We start from the raw sequence: 16,588 nt of genomic DNA, 5'->3' as shown, positions 1-16,588 counted from the left end.
CCAGATGTCGACAGTGTAGGTTGATAGCACGAGGGTGGGTGATAGATCGACGGGCAGGATGACGAATGAACAGAAGGCCAGACTCAGTAGATGGATAGAACGCAAAGGCCAACAGGAAATACACTGTAGTAAAATTGATATGGAGATATTTGAAGCCAAGGATTGCAACATATTCTTATGATTGCTATGGACTTTTGGTATGTAGTGAAGAAATCATATCTTTCTATATATTTTATCTTTTCATATAGGAAATACGATCCTACGTCATCTACTATAAGCCATCAAGTCTAGCGGGAGAAGAGACGAGAGTTGTGATTGGATCCCGGGAACAACAGTACACAGTGACCGGGCTGGAACCGTTCACAGAGTACACTTTCTGGGTGGCTGTTCTCAGCGATGTGCAGGAGTTCAACAGGAGCGACCCCGTGCGGACAAGAACAAGAGAAGCAGGTGAAATCAGTATACTAGCTATATATAGTATCTGATGTGAAACAAATGTAGTAAATCAAGTAAAAGAAAGGTATATGAGTATACTCAACTTGCAGCGCAACCCTTAACTTGACTTTCAATAAAAATATTTTGGGAAGGCATTGTGCTGGACCTGGGATTCCGTTGGAATATTTTATTTGACAAAAAGTTATGCTATCATCATTTATGGAGAATTGTTGCTAATTATAAAATCTTTTCAGACCCACTTCCTCCTACAAACGTCATAATATGGACGATGTCTTCCCGACAACTGCGCCTGACCTGGGAGGGGCCCGCTAGATGGAACGGCCCAGTGGGTGGTTACGTCATCACCTTGAAGCAAGTCGTCATCACAGGAGAGATGACGTCATTGGCTACCCTTAGGGTACCAAACCACGCCCACAACAGTCACGTGTTCGGAAACCTCCAACCAAATACAAGATACGAGATATATGTAAGTGATGAGTTTACAATATTGTTTGAATGGGGAATTCAACGTGCATTGTAGTAATTGTAATTAATGATATTTTTCTAGCACACCAAGACAACATAAATTTATACTTATATTTATCTATTCAAATAAAAAATCATACTTTAACGATGCTTTAACGCTATGCGATATTTCAGATCAGGTCTCATAACGGAGTTCACTACAGCAATGCTGTTAATGTCAGGGCGTCGACATTAAATTCAGGTGAGTGTTAAACATTATAACAATCTATTGTTTGATGTTATTTTGGTCATTTTCAGCCTTACTATAACTAGTGTTTTATGTGTCTACCAAAAAGATATACAACACTATAGGTAAAATGCCACATACTATTGTGACATAGTTTTCTATCACCTCTTACAGAAAATGCTGACATAAAAAGACTATATGGTCCAATGAGATACTCTCTATCGGAAGGGGACGGGTTTGGAGCAGATAAAGTCGCCATATTGGTTCTTCTGCCGACTGCAGCTTTGTTCACCCTCAGCATAGTATTCCTGGCATATTACAGGTATGGGGAGAGGGGAATAAAACAGCTGAATTTTCGAGGACACCGTAACTATTACAAGAATGCCCATATAGTTTACGATTATACAATATATGTGGCCGGACCCTTGGTGAGAAAACAGATTACAAATAATGTGCTTGCTAACGACAAAAGAAAATTATCAACGTTCGATACTTTTTCTTCTTGCCTTTGTCTGTATCACGTTTGTTACTTCTGTTGATCTTTGGATGACGTCATGCACTGTCTTCACTCGCAGGAACAAACAACAACAAGAGAACACAACTGAAGTGGCGTGCTGACAAGATGTAATACAAGGCACCAGTAGCTGATATAGAATTTTAAGAACTTTTCAATATCTGAAATGGAACCCTATTCTCAGGACAGTGTTTATTTTGGTAAAATTACTTTTCATGCGTTACACACTTTTACGTTAAAAACAAAAGGACATCTATCTTTTTATAGGATTTATAAACACTGTGAAAACAAAGCATGGTACAGATTATTTGTACTCGGAAGTGTGCACTAGTCCCTCGGGATGAATTTGACCTTGATGCCGTTGACTGCTCTGGTCACAAGCTCCACTACTGGAGCCACGTGGTGATCGGGAACGAGCTCGACCTTGAACCTGATGAGGTAGGTGGAGTGATAGAGAACAAATATTCATTGTTTCTCAGTCCAAAAAAGTGAATCAATCAAAATGTACAGCAGTCTCAAAAGGCAATAGTATGATGATGTATACCGACATACTTGTGTAATATCCTGGCAATCACCACTTTCTCTTCATTCAGGGCGAAGTTCTGGCCGATACAGTTCCTGTAAAATTCAGTAGAGGTGCCATGAAGAATGAAGCAATTATTGCATGTTTGAGTGTCGATTTTCTACAATAGAGCATTAAGCCAATTTTTGGAAGCATTTATGGAGTTAAAAATCAGAATCAATTACAAATTGTTTCATAAAGGCATAATCAAAGCTATTGTAACACCAATGACACTTGACTACATAACACGTTGTTGGGATCATAATCAATTTAAAGACTAACCTGGGTCCAGCTGAGAACGGTATGAAGGCATAGGGATCCATGTTCTTCATGTTCTCGGATAAAAACCTATCCGGTTTGTAGTCCTGCAACAAACAAGTGGGTGTGAAGCCGATTATCTTCAACACGTCAACACGTGTTTGACTAATACCGTTAGATAATATCATTTCTATTATATATATAAATTACTCTTTTCTTATTTCCAAGTGCGTGTAGTTCAGTGTTCCGCTTAGTACTTAGTACAAGTATTTAAATCGAGATAGGCCACAACCGGGCTCTGAAGTCAGGTATGGCTTGCTACAGTCAATTTCCCAACCAATGCCCTAATGGGGGGTTTACCGGCATTTTTGTTCAATTGGCCCCTGATTGGTTTTGATTCGAACTACCAATCGGCCTGGGTCTCGGATGTGAAGGAAACATAATCCCGTAAGCTACCCGGTATGCATTGAATTGCAACGTTTGAGGCATAAGGCTTACAGCAAAATTGGTTCTGTGAAACGTAGTTTCCGTGGTTTTACTTCTTGTAAAGCTTCAGTGTGCTGCTCTCACCATGAAGTCCTCGCCCCACACAGCCGGATTGTGGTGCAGACACCACACGTTCACGTTCAGTTCAGCTCCTGCCGGCAGCCGATGTCCCATGAACGCGAACTCTCGCGTGATCTTGCGTCCCACGATAGGAACAGGAGGGTACAGACGCATGGCTTCCTTGATGCACATCGTCAAGTACTTCAGTTTGGAGATGTCTTGCCTGGGGTCAAAGAATACGGCAGGACATCACATTTTTCTTATGTCTACACCAATAGAAAAATTTTAACTAGATTTTGCATATAAACTTTTTTCTAAAGTCCTTCCAGCAAATCCTAAACAATTGCTAACAAATACTACACCAGTAATTTCATTACCATGTCAGTTCGTCTTTTCCCGCCATAACCGCGTCCACCTCCTCTCTCACACGCTCTTGGTGTTCCGGATGTTTAGCCAGACAATACAGACTCCAAGAAATGCCGCTGGCTGTCGTGTCATGGCCTTCAAGGAAATAAATGTATCATAAATACACCATGCATGTCTGTGACACATTTCCGAAAGAAAGAAACCTGTGGGCTTAAAACAGCTAGCGGTAGTATAATATTGAAAGATCAATCAATTTATAATGACCCGCCTCTACGTGTTTACGGTGACATAACGCCTGGCTAGTGAACTATAGCCACGGAATAAGCCACCGAGTGAGCGAAGCGTTACCACCGTACACCGTAGGCCATTAACATTGGTATCATATAGCATTATAGTGTTTCAATGTACCATGTTTACCTTCGAACAGGAAAGTGTCCACCTCTGCCCTGATTTCGTCATCTGTCAGCCCTTCTCCATCCGGGTCCCGTGCAGTCAGTAGGATGTCCAAAAAATCCAGATAGCGAGACCCCCGACCTATCTTTTCTCTTCCCTCTTTGTCCTATGTACGTAAACAACAGTTGTACATCTTCTTTACCACAACATAAAGTGAGTGAAGTTAAGCGCTTTTATTGTACCTTTCTATTGTCTGCCTCTATAACTATCTCTCTACGAATCTGCCTCATATTCTTTCTCTGTCTCTCTCTGCCAAACTGTGTATCTGTTTCTCTCTTTAATCGTCTCTCTCTCTCTCTCTCTCTCTCCCTCTGTCTCCTTGTCTTTCCCTCTGTCTCGCTGAGTCTGTCTGTTTCTGTCATGGAAAATGATAAACATAAACCGTCACTTCTGCATATCACCTACCAGAACTTCTCTTCTTGCTTTGATGATGTCCCCAGCCTGTTGGTGGACAAGGTTGTACAGTTTAACGAACTCCCGACCTTCGGGTGTCAGTCGATACATCGGCCATAGGTGCATCCATGGGCTCCTATGAAATATAAAGACAATGAATTAATTTCACGATAGAATATTCAAGTAAATTTTAAGAAATTAATCGTTTCTGCAATGTTTACAAGTTCTAGTGGCCCTAACAGTGGAAGGGCTGCTATATTGAATGAGTCAGGCTACACCTTTGTGAAGTAAGTAAGCTTTATTACCTTGCACGTAACATGAGCAGTTGTGACATGGCGTACACTGCAGCGACGTACGGATTCTTGTCCCTGAAAAACATCCATTTGTTCAACACCTTTGGAAACACTGCTGAAGAGAGATGGAATACTTAAAAGAAGATGTAGACACACATAGAAAAGCAGATACACAGACAAGTCAACAACAATATTTCATTCCTTTGTAATGAGGCAGAAACAAGGTGATTTGTACCCAACACGCTGACACTCGATGTTGTGGGAGAACGCACACTGAAGGATGATGTCCAATGTCAGCAAACTCAGGTGTTTGGTGATCTCCACTGCTTCATCTTTCATGGCGAAACTTGACATCTTTTCCTAGGGGAGGAATGTACATGTATAATCATCAGTATATCATCCAACCTAGTATATTGGAAACATGACAAAATTCACATCAGTTCTAAATGGCTAGTGCATTGTACATAAAATAGCCACATGTTACCATGAACACATCCGTTGCTTGGTTATATATTTTGACGTAGGGCCGCAGGATTTCAAAGTGGAATGCCGGAGTCAGCAGTCGTCGGTTCCGCCTCCATTTCTCATCTCTACTGAGGAGCAGGCCGTCACCTGTCGTGGGGGAGGGGTGGGGGGAGGAGGACAATTATATTACATGTTATTTTGAGATGTATGTAGAACAAGCTATTGTTGTACATGTACAGTAGTGAGAATAATTTGGACGAGTCTTTAGACATATAATGCGTCCATACATTGCCGTGAACCATGGCCATTAACAAGTCACAATATCACGCGATCGTTCAATTTATGTAACTCAATCGCTAATGATCCTTACCCCGTCCAACGTAGGTATAGCACCTCGAAGAATGATTTGACCTCGTACCATAAGACTGATTGGCCAGAATACGTCACTTCCGGAAGTGTTCGTGATGTGAGCGCTAGTGGTTGGAAGTTGGTATCGCCACCCTTCAAATTAATTCAAATCCTTCTGACAATGTTATCTAGTAACGTCATTAACTGTGGCAACACAGATGAACCTCTTAGGTCTACTTACCTAGCCATGGTCGAAGGTACTCGTACACCCGGCCTTTCGGCTCTATTGTCTTCAGAACCTCTTTGGCAACTTCCGGATGGACTATCATCAGCACCCCCCGAAACGGTCCTATCCACTGTTGGAAACATTTCGGGAAGCGCTGAGTCTGTTCAGTCATGAACTCCAGGACGTACTCTGGATGCCTCGTGATCTGAGGGAGAGAAGAGGTCGGCTATTGTGAGTGGAGAAAATCAATAAGCAGCAATCTACATGCAACTTATTCGCGACTTTATCGAGGCCACGGGAGTACTCTGTTTGGTATGTCAAGCTGTCGGTGTTCAATACAGCAAAGGCGTACTAAATGTTGCGTACTAAATGTTGCAACAACACTAAAAAGGTGATCCATATCCTTACATTGCTTGAATGTTAGGTAACTATGTACGGACTGTGTACTTAACTTACCCTCTTTAAGTCCATTGTTCCCTGTAGCCAGTGTCTCTCCGGACACGGGAAGGGGGCCAAAGCCTTCTCCTGGAAGCGGGTTTCCTTCCAGAGATAAACCGCTGCTATAGCTAAAGTAATGAAAATAAGAAGGGCCATGGCAGCCAACAAATTTGTGAGGGTAAAACCCAGAACATTTTCAAAGACGTTTAACGCCGCCATTGCTGTTACAGGTTAATGTTCAAGCGAACTTTGACCGACATTCAGCCGAGGCACCTGTTCTAAAGCACGGCGTCATGGCTGACCTTTGACCACACTAAGTGTTTTTTGTTTGTTTGTTTCGCATATATAACCGGTAAACCGCCTTTAGGCGTAACACACCAGTTTTGTACATGTAAGTACAGGCTGTGAAAGACCGGACTGTAAGGTTTGAACCACTCACACCGGGAAGGTTCTCTAGTCTTTTCGATAAGTGCGGTGGGTTCTTTAACGTGCGTGTGGGTACGGTGGCTCTCCCCAAACACGGGACCTCCATTTAACGTCCTATCCGGGGGACGTCCCTAACGGAAGCTAGGTACTCATTTCCACCTGAGTGAACTGAGGAAAGTCGTGTTAAGTGCCTTTTCCAAGGGCACAAGATCGGTAACATGGGTAGGGTTCGAACCCGGGACCTCTTGGTCCTAAGCCGAACACGCTACCGCTACGCCACACGACCCCACTACTTTTGCTTTACGTTTGAATCTCGATCGCCGGCTGTAATTTGTGTCGGGCGTTGCACATACCAACATACCATGAATCTTTTTTTTTTATATAGTCTACCCTTTAAGCTCTTTCCTTATAACGTCGATGAAAATCGGCACACGCAGACTGATTTGAGGTTCTCATGAATAAAGAAAATGGTTCAAACAAAAATATGACTGACGTTTGCTAACGTGACGATAATGTGATGAATAAAATCATGTAATTTTAGATAAGGTACCACTCAGACAATTAGAGTGGGCGGAAGACTTTCGGAAGAAATATAGAAGCGAGGAATACGTTTCATTGGAAGACAAACCACTTGTCTTTAGTGCGAGTGAGAACAAAGACGGGAATTGTTGTCATGGCTGAAAATATATACAGCGAGGCCTGCCCGGTCACCCCCTTGGGATTAGCGGTTAGTAAGACCGCCTCGGTTCTGAACGGCGATACGGTACCGCCAACGGTGGTAAACCTGTCTGTAGAAAATACAGGACAAACAGGTAGGGTATATTTTACATGCTAAAAACAACTGAGAGATGATAGTAGCTTTGAGTCTGTCAGTCATTATCAAAAGACTATATCACACACACACACACACACACACACACACACACACACACACACACACACACACACACACACACACACACACACACACACACACACACACACACACACACACACACAGTGTCTACATGTTATACAGAAATGTCACGTAATTTGGTCTCAGGCACACCTAAGAAGAACAAAATCCTCACCATGAAAATAGTACCAGTATCTTTTTTAGTTCTGCATGTAACAACAAATCTAAGTTCTCTGTCTTCGCACCTGCATTGTCTACAGAAGCCTCTACCGATGACGCTACCACTGGTTACACTCCAGGGGTCGGCATGAGAAACCCCGGTCAGTCCCGAGTCTGGACCAGCGCCGTGAAGAAGACCATCCCCGTGCTGTCCCTAGTGCTGAACTGCTGTCTGCTCGGGGTGGTTATCTTTCTGGGTGAGCGCTGCGATTGTACTCTCCTAGGGTGATGCTCTCTTAGCAAGGAGATTGTATACAAATCTTCTTACTCCTTTGTAGTCTACGCTATATTGTAGACCTAAAGTTTCACCATCCTGTTTTTGTGGCGCCTCAGGAGCAGGGGCCAAATTCTGTTGCATCATTTATAATTTCGTTTTGTTATCTATAACATGATGTTGAATCGTTTTGATACAGTGGTGACAGTGTTGGGCCTGAAGCTGTCAGTCAGCCAGTTAGAGGAGAAGACAGCTCCTAACATGTCCGGCATAAAACTGTCAAGCGGCCAACTGAAGGACCTGAAGCTGGAGCCAAGCGACAAGAATCTACACGAGAAACCAGACGCCATACTTGCTGACGCTGCTTTAAAACGTAAGCATGTAATCATCGGGACAATCGTGATATCAGTATCTGTAGTCTGTAGCAGTAGTCAGTGCTTGAATATCGGGATCTGTCAATGTTTTACTTTTTTTTTCTCAAACAGCTCGTAAGAAGTGGCGCAATGATTTACAGTGTGGACTTGGCGTCCATGCGGAAGGCGCCTACCCGGCTGAATGCAACCCCGACAGCAGTCACCCATGCTGCTCGCCCCACAACTGGTGTGACAAGACCCCGGAACACTGTGACTGTCCGGGCTGTATTGACTACAGGAAACGCCCGTAAGGGTCTTGTCACAGATGTAGGGACGAATTCGATGTGGGGGCGAAATCTCTGTCCGCTGTCACAAAAACGGGGCCGCCGGTCAAAAAACGTGACGAGTTTCTCACCAAAGCTTTAATTATTGGCTGGACCAATAGAAATGCTTCATACACCAGTATGATTTGTCTCACGTATGTAGCCGTTAAAGAGTAAACCGGAAAAAAGATTGCACGTAGCCAGAACCGTTACCTCTGCTCTGATATGAATAATGTAAAACGTCTGCCAAAATGGTAGTCACGGTACAAAAATCATTATCATGTTTTGTGAATTTGTTGTAGCATGAAGTTCGATCTCTCTCTCTCGATCTCTCACATTGCACTGCACTTTGAACCGGTTTAGAATTGCCCTGGGGAAGGTGACAGGCGGTCACCGAAACGTCGGCTGAATAAAAGACTTGGTTGTGTAGAAAGAGTCTCTTAACTCATTGATCCAAATAGCTTATTCAAGGTAGCTCTACCTTTCTTGTATTACAGTCGTCCGTTTATGGCGCGTTTAGGAAACAGCCATTCAATGAACGTGTCCTCATATATATTTACATTTCACGCTGCCTGACTTCCCTCTTAGATCGCCAGACATAGGTTCTGAGTAATTTTTAACTAAGAAAACACAGTTGATGATACAGATGATAATACCCATGTGTATATTAAACTCTACTACTGGACAAAATGCAAAATTTACTTTCGGACGTTTCGCGATCGAGTGTGACATCTATCACTCTGCTTCAGCGGCACTGGAAGGAAGTTGCCAGAAGTAGTCAACATTATGTATACGGAATTGGAATAAAATATGGTTAAACATGACAAAGTCGCTGAGTCATAACATCGCTAAATCCGTTTTAGTTGACACAATACAATGTTTATTGGAAGTCTGGGAGTCTGAACGTTTAGAACGTTATGTGTTGTTAGTCTCCACCAGACTCATTTGCAGGCTGAATAGAAAGTAGAAAGCGGCCAGAAAGATTTTCCCAAGGGTTTCCAGGGATTTCATTAAGTATATAGCTATAGACTGTGGGCATAGATCGATGTGTGTCAGCAAGATCACAGAGCTGTGAGACATTCCTGTAGACATTCCATACCTGTGGATGAAATTCCTGTAGAATTCCTAGAATTCTCGCAAACTGCACACACTACTGTACCACTAGGCTCCCCCTGAGGTGTCGCCAAAATATTTAAGGCCCCCAGTAGCTGCTACAGGCTAATGTTCACGGTCTAGCGAGCTTTGACCGATATTCACCCGAGGCACGTGCTCTAAAACACGGCGTCATGGCTAACCTTTAACCACACTCAGTCTTTGGCTTTACGTTTGAAACTCGATCGCAGGCTGAAATATGTGTCGGGTGTGCACGCACATACAAGAAATCCGAGATTTGGTACCTCTTGGAAGTATGCAATCCTCGGCTATACCTGCCAGATACTGAGACGCTTGTGATGGTTTCTTAGAACGATGTACTTTGTTGTCATACTGAGAGCCAACTTCCTCTATAACCAACGTATTGAAAGTTACACTTTGTCCATATGCCATTGCTTCTCTCCCGTTTGAAAAGCTTTGAATTTCTTTATCAAATGTTTAAAATGTTTTCAAGCTAGAAATTTATCTTTTTCAATAGTTTGTCTGCCCTTTATCTCTTTCCTCATCATGTCAATGAAAAGCAGCACGCACAGACTGATTTGAGGTTCTCATGACGATAAAAAGAATAAAATAATGTTACCTCTCAGACAATTAAAGTGGACGTCAGAAAGAAAACATATAGAAACAGTCTATCAGCGAGGAATACGTTTCATTCGAAGACAAACCACCTTGGTGCGAGTGAGAACGAAGACGGGAATTGTTGTTATGGCTGAAAATACATACAGCGAGGCCTGCCCGGTCACCCCCTCGGGGTTAGCGGCCACTAAGACCGCCTCAGTTGCGAACAACGATACGGCAACACCGGGGGTGGTGAACTTGACTGTGGAAAATCCAGAACAAGCAGGTAGGGTACATTTTGCATGCTAAAAACAACTGAGAGATGATAGTAGCTTTGAATGACATTTCACTAACATACTAGTACTAGTATCACACTATATCATTCCGATAAAACCTATACAGAGATGTCACGTAATTTAGCCTCAGGCACACCTTAGAAGAACAAAATCCAGTTTAGCGTTTTCTCACCACGAAAAGAATACCAGTATCTGCATGTTATAGTTTTGCATGTAACAACAAATCTACGGTCTCTGGCTTCGCACCTGCATTGTCCACAGAAGCCTCTACCGATGACGCTGCCACAGGCTACATCCCAGGGGTCGGCATGAGAAACCCCGGTCAGTCCCGAGTCTGGACCAGCGCCGTGAAGAAGACCATCCCCGTGCTGTCCCTGGTGCTGAACTGCTGTCTGCTCGGGGTGGTTATCTTTCTGGGTGAGTGCTTCGATTCTGCCATAGATGAATTTCTTAGTATGCTCATCATCTTTTTTGGTGACGTTTCAGGTATAGAGTCAAAGACAAACCCAACTCAAGTACTGGATATCAGTTCTTCATTTAGTGACACTCGAAGCGTCTGGAAGTAATCTATCTGTATCGCTATGTCCAATCATCCAGTACTAGTAAGGCCACACCGATTTAATTTTATGGATGACATCCTCTGAAGACCCCCAAACTAGTGCGCGCGGGCGAAAAAATAAAAATCCGGCCAAAAATAAAAATGCTACAAAACCACAGGAATACAAACCTGGTATTGTGAATTTGGCGCATTACATAGCGACGTATACGACAGGCCGACACATGCTGGATTTTTGCGGAATATATGAATCGACACTGCTGTACGTATACGTATGTACATGAGTTCTTGAGTCTTGGAGCTTCGGTAGCCTGGCTGCCGTCAACCAGAGTTATCACCACCATGCACTACCCAGGCCTAAAGCCAGGCCAGAGCCTCGGAATACGTGATCTTTTTTTTTTTTTGAGATCGGGCGAAAATCAATGCGCGCGCGGATGTCATCCATAAAATTAAATCGGTGTGGCCTAATAGAGTTTGAAATGTTCGAATATTGTTGACTTTAATGTCTAACCTCCATTAACGCAGGACAGAGTCGTTTGTGTAGTCGTAGATTTTCTTTGTAAAGTATAAAATGATGGGATGTTGAATTGTTTTGATACAGTGGTGACAGTGTTGGGCCTGAAGCTGTCAGTCAACCAGTTAGAGGAGGAACCAGCTGCTAACATGTCCAGCATAAAGCTGTCAGTCAGCCAGTTGGAGGAGAAGACAGCTGCTAAGCTGTCCGACATAAAGCTGTCAGTCAGCCAGTTGGAGGAGAAGACAGCATCTAAGCTGTCCGACATAAAGCTGTCAGTCAGCCAGTCAGAGGAGAAGACAGCTGCTAAGCTGTCCGACATAAAGCTGTCAATCAGTCAACTGAATTCGGAGCACCTGAAGCTGGACTCAAGCGTCAAGATCCTGCAAGGCAAATCAGACGCCCTGTTTGCTGCTTTAAAACGTAAGGAAATACTAGTATATGATTCTTGGGACAATCGTTATATCAGTATCTGCATTCTGTAACTGTTATCAGTAGTCCGTGCTTGAATGTAGGGATCTGTCAATGTTTTACGTCTTTGTTTTTTCTCAAACAGCTCGTAAGAAGTGGCGCGATGACTTGCAGTGTGGACCTGGCTTCCTCACGAAGGATGGCAACCCGGCTGAATGCAACCCCGACAGCAGTCACCCATGCTGCTCGCCCCACAACTGGTGTGATAGGACCACAAATCACTGTGACTGTCGGGGCTGTATCGACTACAGGAAACGCCCGTGAGGGCCCGGTCACAGACGTAGGGACGAATTGGCTGTGGGGGCGAAATCTCTGTGTCAGAAAATTGGGACAGTCGGTCAAAAAAACATGACGAGTTTCTCTCCGAAGCTCCGATGAATGGTTTGGCCTCGTCCAATGGAATGCTTCATGCAACAACATAAATTGTCTCATGTATGACGTAGCCGTTAACGGGTTAACCGTTACATTAGAAAAAAAAAAAGATTGAACGTAGTCAGAACCTTTCTTGTATTACAGTCCGTATATGGCACCTTTTGTTGTTTACTGACTGGAGTTTTCCCATTTGAATGTCATGAATTGTCTCAAGAAGCTCCTTGGTGTCATGTAATGTTTATGACTTGTGATTTGTAATAATTTTCCGGAGGAAAACAGCCGCTCAATGTAATAGTGCCGTAATTTACATTGCACGCTGTCTTAGTACCTTCTTAGATTGCCAGGCATAGGAAGAAAACACACAGGATGCATAGACCCATGCATAGACAAAGTTTAATCTCTACTACTGGACAGAATACAAAGGCTATTTCTGGATGTTTCGTGATCGAGTGACATCTATCACTCTTCTTCAGCGAAATCAGCGGCATTAGAAAGAAGTTGCCAGAACTAGTCAAACTATGTAGAAGGAATTGGAATAAACGGTTAAACATGACAAAGCCACTGAGTCATAACATTGTTAAACACAATCAAGGACATTCTTTTTGAAGTCTGGGAGTATGAAAGTTTATAACCCTACGTCAAGGACATGGTTAACGTTATATGTGTTGTAAATAACGTTAATTTTCTTGTTTATGATATAACGTTACTACACATGTAGTTAACTGATCCACTTCACACAACACATACTAAGTATGAAGTGTTGCGCGACGTGTTATAAAAACATAAAGTGTTATAAAACAATTTGCCATGAAAAAAAACGTGTTGTCGTAACCCTTTTTTAAACGACACCACAGCACACAGGGTCCGCCACAGTTAGAATTTTCAAGGCCAAATGCAGGAACCACCTCTCATCAGATTACTAACTTTTAAACAACCTTTTAACTTTTCTGACTTTCCAACCGTTCCATCTTTCCTTTCCACTTTTGATTATAGATATTATTATGATTACTTTATTAATTTGATGATGTTGTGTCTTTGATATTGTATAATGCATTGATATGTTTTGCTATTTTGATATTCGTAACTTGTTGTTAGGTCCTGTATATTGTACTGACTTGTCCTGTGTTGTGTTGTATGTACCAGTGGCAGCCGCCACCAGCCTTTGGCTGCCTGGCTCCCACTTGTAATGCGTTGTTTGGCATCACCAATAAATGAAATGAAATGAAATGAACTTCTCAATAACATCCCAATTGCAACCCCGACTTTTCTGGGACGGTCCCCGGGGCCATATTTCACCTCTATAGAGCTAAATCAAATAGCCCCGCTCGGATTGGACAGGTGAATAGAGGACTAAATGGGGGTTCTCGTGTTACTTATTTAACATTTATACGAGACAAACTGACCCATTATATACACAATGAACAGTAATTGTTATATATCTCCTACTTGTCATCACTTCAGTTGCCTATTAATTACTTAAAATGGAAGATATCCAGTAGCAGTTGGCCATATAAGGTGTTTTAGAAACCTACAGTAGACCCCTTAGGGAGCCCCCGGTTGTTCATGACAACCCAAACAAAATGGCGGCCTCCTTCAAAGTTCTTGACGCGAAGATGTGAAGTTTAGACAAGTTTTCCCCTCCCTTCCCGCCCGTCCACCACAGATCACCATGGACGAGAGGCACTGGTGGATCGCTACGAAGATCCAGGAAAGTTTCCACATCGGTGGCTTCGACAATCCCACCCTACTGGAGGATTTTCTTTGCGAACCTCGAACTCTGGAACTCATCAACCAGTTCCTAAACCCAAATGGCCCGGCCAAGATATTCTGCTGTTGCGACAAACCACAACAAGGGACGCTGTCTACTCGCGATTTATTCATCACGACTTCTCTGGCTAATCTAAAGGTCAGTGTAGAAAACACCCTGATCTTGTACTTCCTTCGACTGAACACCAACAAAGAAGTTGACCCCGTACGGATGGAGAGAGATATTTTCTGCGGGGAGTTGAAGCAAAGCGCGGCGGAAAATTTGACTCTTCTGTTGTCCCACGTCTTCTTGCCGGTTTTGCGGGCTCAGAAAGACTGGGGACAGTGTAGCGACGAGCAGGCGTCACAGTGTGTCCACAACTTGGAGAAATATCTCGGGGTTTTGTCTGAATACGGAGCCTCAACTTCAGCGACGCAACAGGTAACGTTCTTTTTTTGTTGTTGGTTAGAATGCCCCCCTCCCCACGGTTTTACTGAAAAGAACAACAAAACAACAAGAGCGTGCCACAAAAATAAACACCTGTTACATTGCGGTTATTTATCAAGTTTAACTGTAACATCTTGGTATGCAAGGTTTGAATTATTGCTTTGTATTGACTTATATTTGATATTGCTGTGATTATTATTTTTTTGGAAAAAAAAAGAAAGAAAATAGGCTAAAAAAGTTTAAACTTTACTTTAATATTCATTTTATTTAGGCTCCACCTACATGTAGATAACATATATCACTGCACAACATAGGGAGCTGTAAATAACAGTCTTAAATTACTTTTCAGTTGTTGAAGAAACCTGAGATCTTGGTGAGCAGCGACTTCAAGCAGTATCGAGCCGCTGCGTTTGACGAGACGATCGTGGGAGAGTACGAGACCCTGGTGTCTGACTGGATCCTGACCATAGACAGTATCCTGGCAGACGGGACTGCTGAGGAGAGGTATGATACACTGATGTTAAAATGATGAACAGCAGATACAATATATTTTTATAATATATATATAATTAGTAAAAATTCAATGGTCCCCGGTAACGCTCAAAAACGCCCAATTTTGGACCACGTTTTGGTCAATATTTTTCCCAAATATTAACCAATTTTCAAAATTCTTTTTTTGTTGTGTTCCATCTTGCACCAGCTCTTTGGAAATAAAAGTCTAAAACAGTAATAAGTTATGTAGATTTTGCTATCCTCTGGTAACATGCTGGAAAAAAATGGGTACACCTGATTGTGAAATAGCCGATAAAAAAAATAATAACTGAAGATTTGGTTCAAACATTTCCACAGGGAATAATCATAAAGTTTGCAATTTATATTTCTGTTCCAAAATTTAATCCAACTACTGAAAAAGCCACAAAAGAGGCTTTAGACTAAATGTTCAATGATACATGTATTAGATATAGCAACATTCTGTGCATGTACAATGTAAGTGTCATCAAAGCTAAAAGAATTCAAAATTCAAGCATATATAAGCATATTTGGTTTGATATTGCTTGCGATAGTACCTAAGGACTAGTACTGTGCTGTATTTTCTTTGTAAGTTGATGGGTGGTGTACATGTACAAAGACATTTAATATTTTGGGTTTGTTGACAAATTTCTCTCTGTGGTCTGTTCCCACAGATTGATGGATATGAACGCAGGTCCACTGACGGAGTTGGAAAGATGGCGTAGGCGACAAAGGACGCTGAACAACATCACGGAACAACTCAAGAGCAAAGACTGCAAAAACGTCATCGGCATCCTTATCACAGCCAAGTCCAAGCTGCTCAAGAAGTGGAAGACCATCGACGCATGGTCAGTTTTAAGGATTACTGTTACAGTTACACATTCTATGGCAAATAGACCCTTTTATCCAGTACTTGTAAAAAAAAACCACTGTACATCTTTTGGTGTTTTAAAATTTGATATTTTAGCTAACTTGCTTACTTCATTTGTTGATTGACTTTTATCTATTAAACAATATCTAATATTTGTTTGTATCACAATAATCTTACAGTCCAATCTGCTTCTAAACTCTAGAAATGTATTCATTTACTAAATAGACTTTTTGCTTAATGGCTAAACAATGCATTAAACCAAACTCTTCTTGTCCCCAGTATCACTGACGCAGCGAATGAAACCAAAGACAAGGTGAAGTATCTGGAGTCTGTCCGTAAGCACCTGGAGCAGCTGTACCATGACAGCACACCTGTTACTGTCCTGAACGTGGCGCTGCCCGGGCTGACCAGCAGTGTGAGACAGATGGACTCCATCTCCAGGTTCTACGCACGCAGTGGGTACCTGGGACTGCTCTTCAGTAAGGTCAGTACAGACCTGTGATATTACGCTTCATTGGATTTTTCTTACTGTATTGGAATTGTGACATGTGGGACAGGCAGCTATTTAAAATTCTGGTGGCATATCACACATGAATCATTAAATAACATGTAATAAGACCTGTGTATTGTATAAACCTGGACCCTATTGTATAGA

At 42.4% G+C, this 16,588-nt stretch overlaps 3 protein-coding genes across 3 annotated transcripts in view; 2 read left to right on the top strand and 1 right to left on the bottom strand.

Annotated features, from left to right (window-relative positions):
• Positions 1–362: 362 nt before the first annotated feature.
• On the top strand, positions 363–1,823 carry LOC109481174. The gene is made up of 5 exons (XM_019783677.1): positions 363–450; positions 690–922; positions 1,096–1,162; positions 1,322–1,469; positions 1,723–1,823. The coding sequence occupies exons 2-5, from the start codon at positions 725–727 to the stop codon at positions 1,763–1,765; spliced, it is 456 nt and encodes a 151-aa protein (XP_019639236.1). The 5' UTR covers positions 363–450; positions 690–724; the 3' UTR covers positions 1,766–1,823.
• A 136-nt stretch (positions 1,824–1,959) lies between these two features.
• Positions 1,960–6,238, bottom strand: LOC109481123 (cytochrome P450 4A25-like). Its single transcript, XM_019783615.1, has 12 exons — positions 6,028–6,238; positions 5,587–5,776; positions 5,017–5,144; positions 4,768–4,892; positions 4,545–4,607; positions 4,252–4,375; positions 3,811–3,952; positions 3,405–3,528; positions 3,052–3,250; positions 2,506–2,588; positions 2,214–2,279; positions 1,960–2,091 (listed from the first exon to the last, which is right to left on the bottom strand). The coding sequence occupies exons 1-12, from the start codon at positions 6,226–6,228 to the stop codon at positions 1,989–1,991; spliced, it is 1,548 nt and encodes a 515-aa protein (XP_019639174.1). The 5' UTR covers positions 6,229–6,238; the 3' UTR covers positions 1,960–1,988.
• A 7,738-nt stretch (positions 6,239–13,976) lies between these two features.
• The window catches only part of LOC109481175 (dynein gamma chain, flagellar outer arm-like), a 66,286-nt gene continuing 63,674 nt past the window's right edge, over positions 13,977–16,588 (top strand). The window contains exons 1-4 of the mRNA XM_019783678.1: positions 13,977–14,546; positions 14,902–15,056; positions 15,737–15,910; positions 16,213–16,417. Of these exons, the coding sequence (XP_019639237.1) occupies positions 14,028–14,546; positions 14,902–15,056; positions 15,737–15,910; positions 16,213–16,417 (1,053 nt within the window). The 5' untranslated portion in view covers positions 13,977–14,027. The remainder of the gene's footprint in view (positions 14,547–14,901; positions 15,057–15,736; positions 15,911–16,212; positions 16,418–16,588) is intronic.

The sequence above is a fragment of the Branchiostoma belcheri genome, unplaced genomic scaffold (genome assembly GCF_001625305.1).
Source record: "Branchiostoma belcheri isolate BF01 breed outbred unplaced genomic scaffold, Haploidv18h27 scaffold54, whole genome shotgun sequence".
NCBI classification, from domain to species: Eukaryota; Metazoa; Chordata; class Leptocardii; order Amphioxiformes; family Branchiostomatidae; genus Branchiostoma; species Branchiostoma belcheri.
The sequence above is the reverse complement of the archived record's forward strand: the minus strand, read 5'-3'. Positions and strand labels throughout refer to the sequence as shown.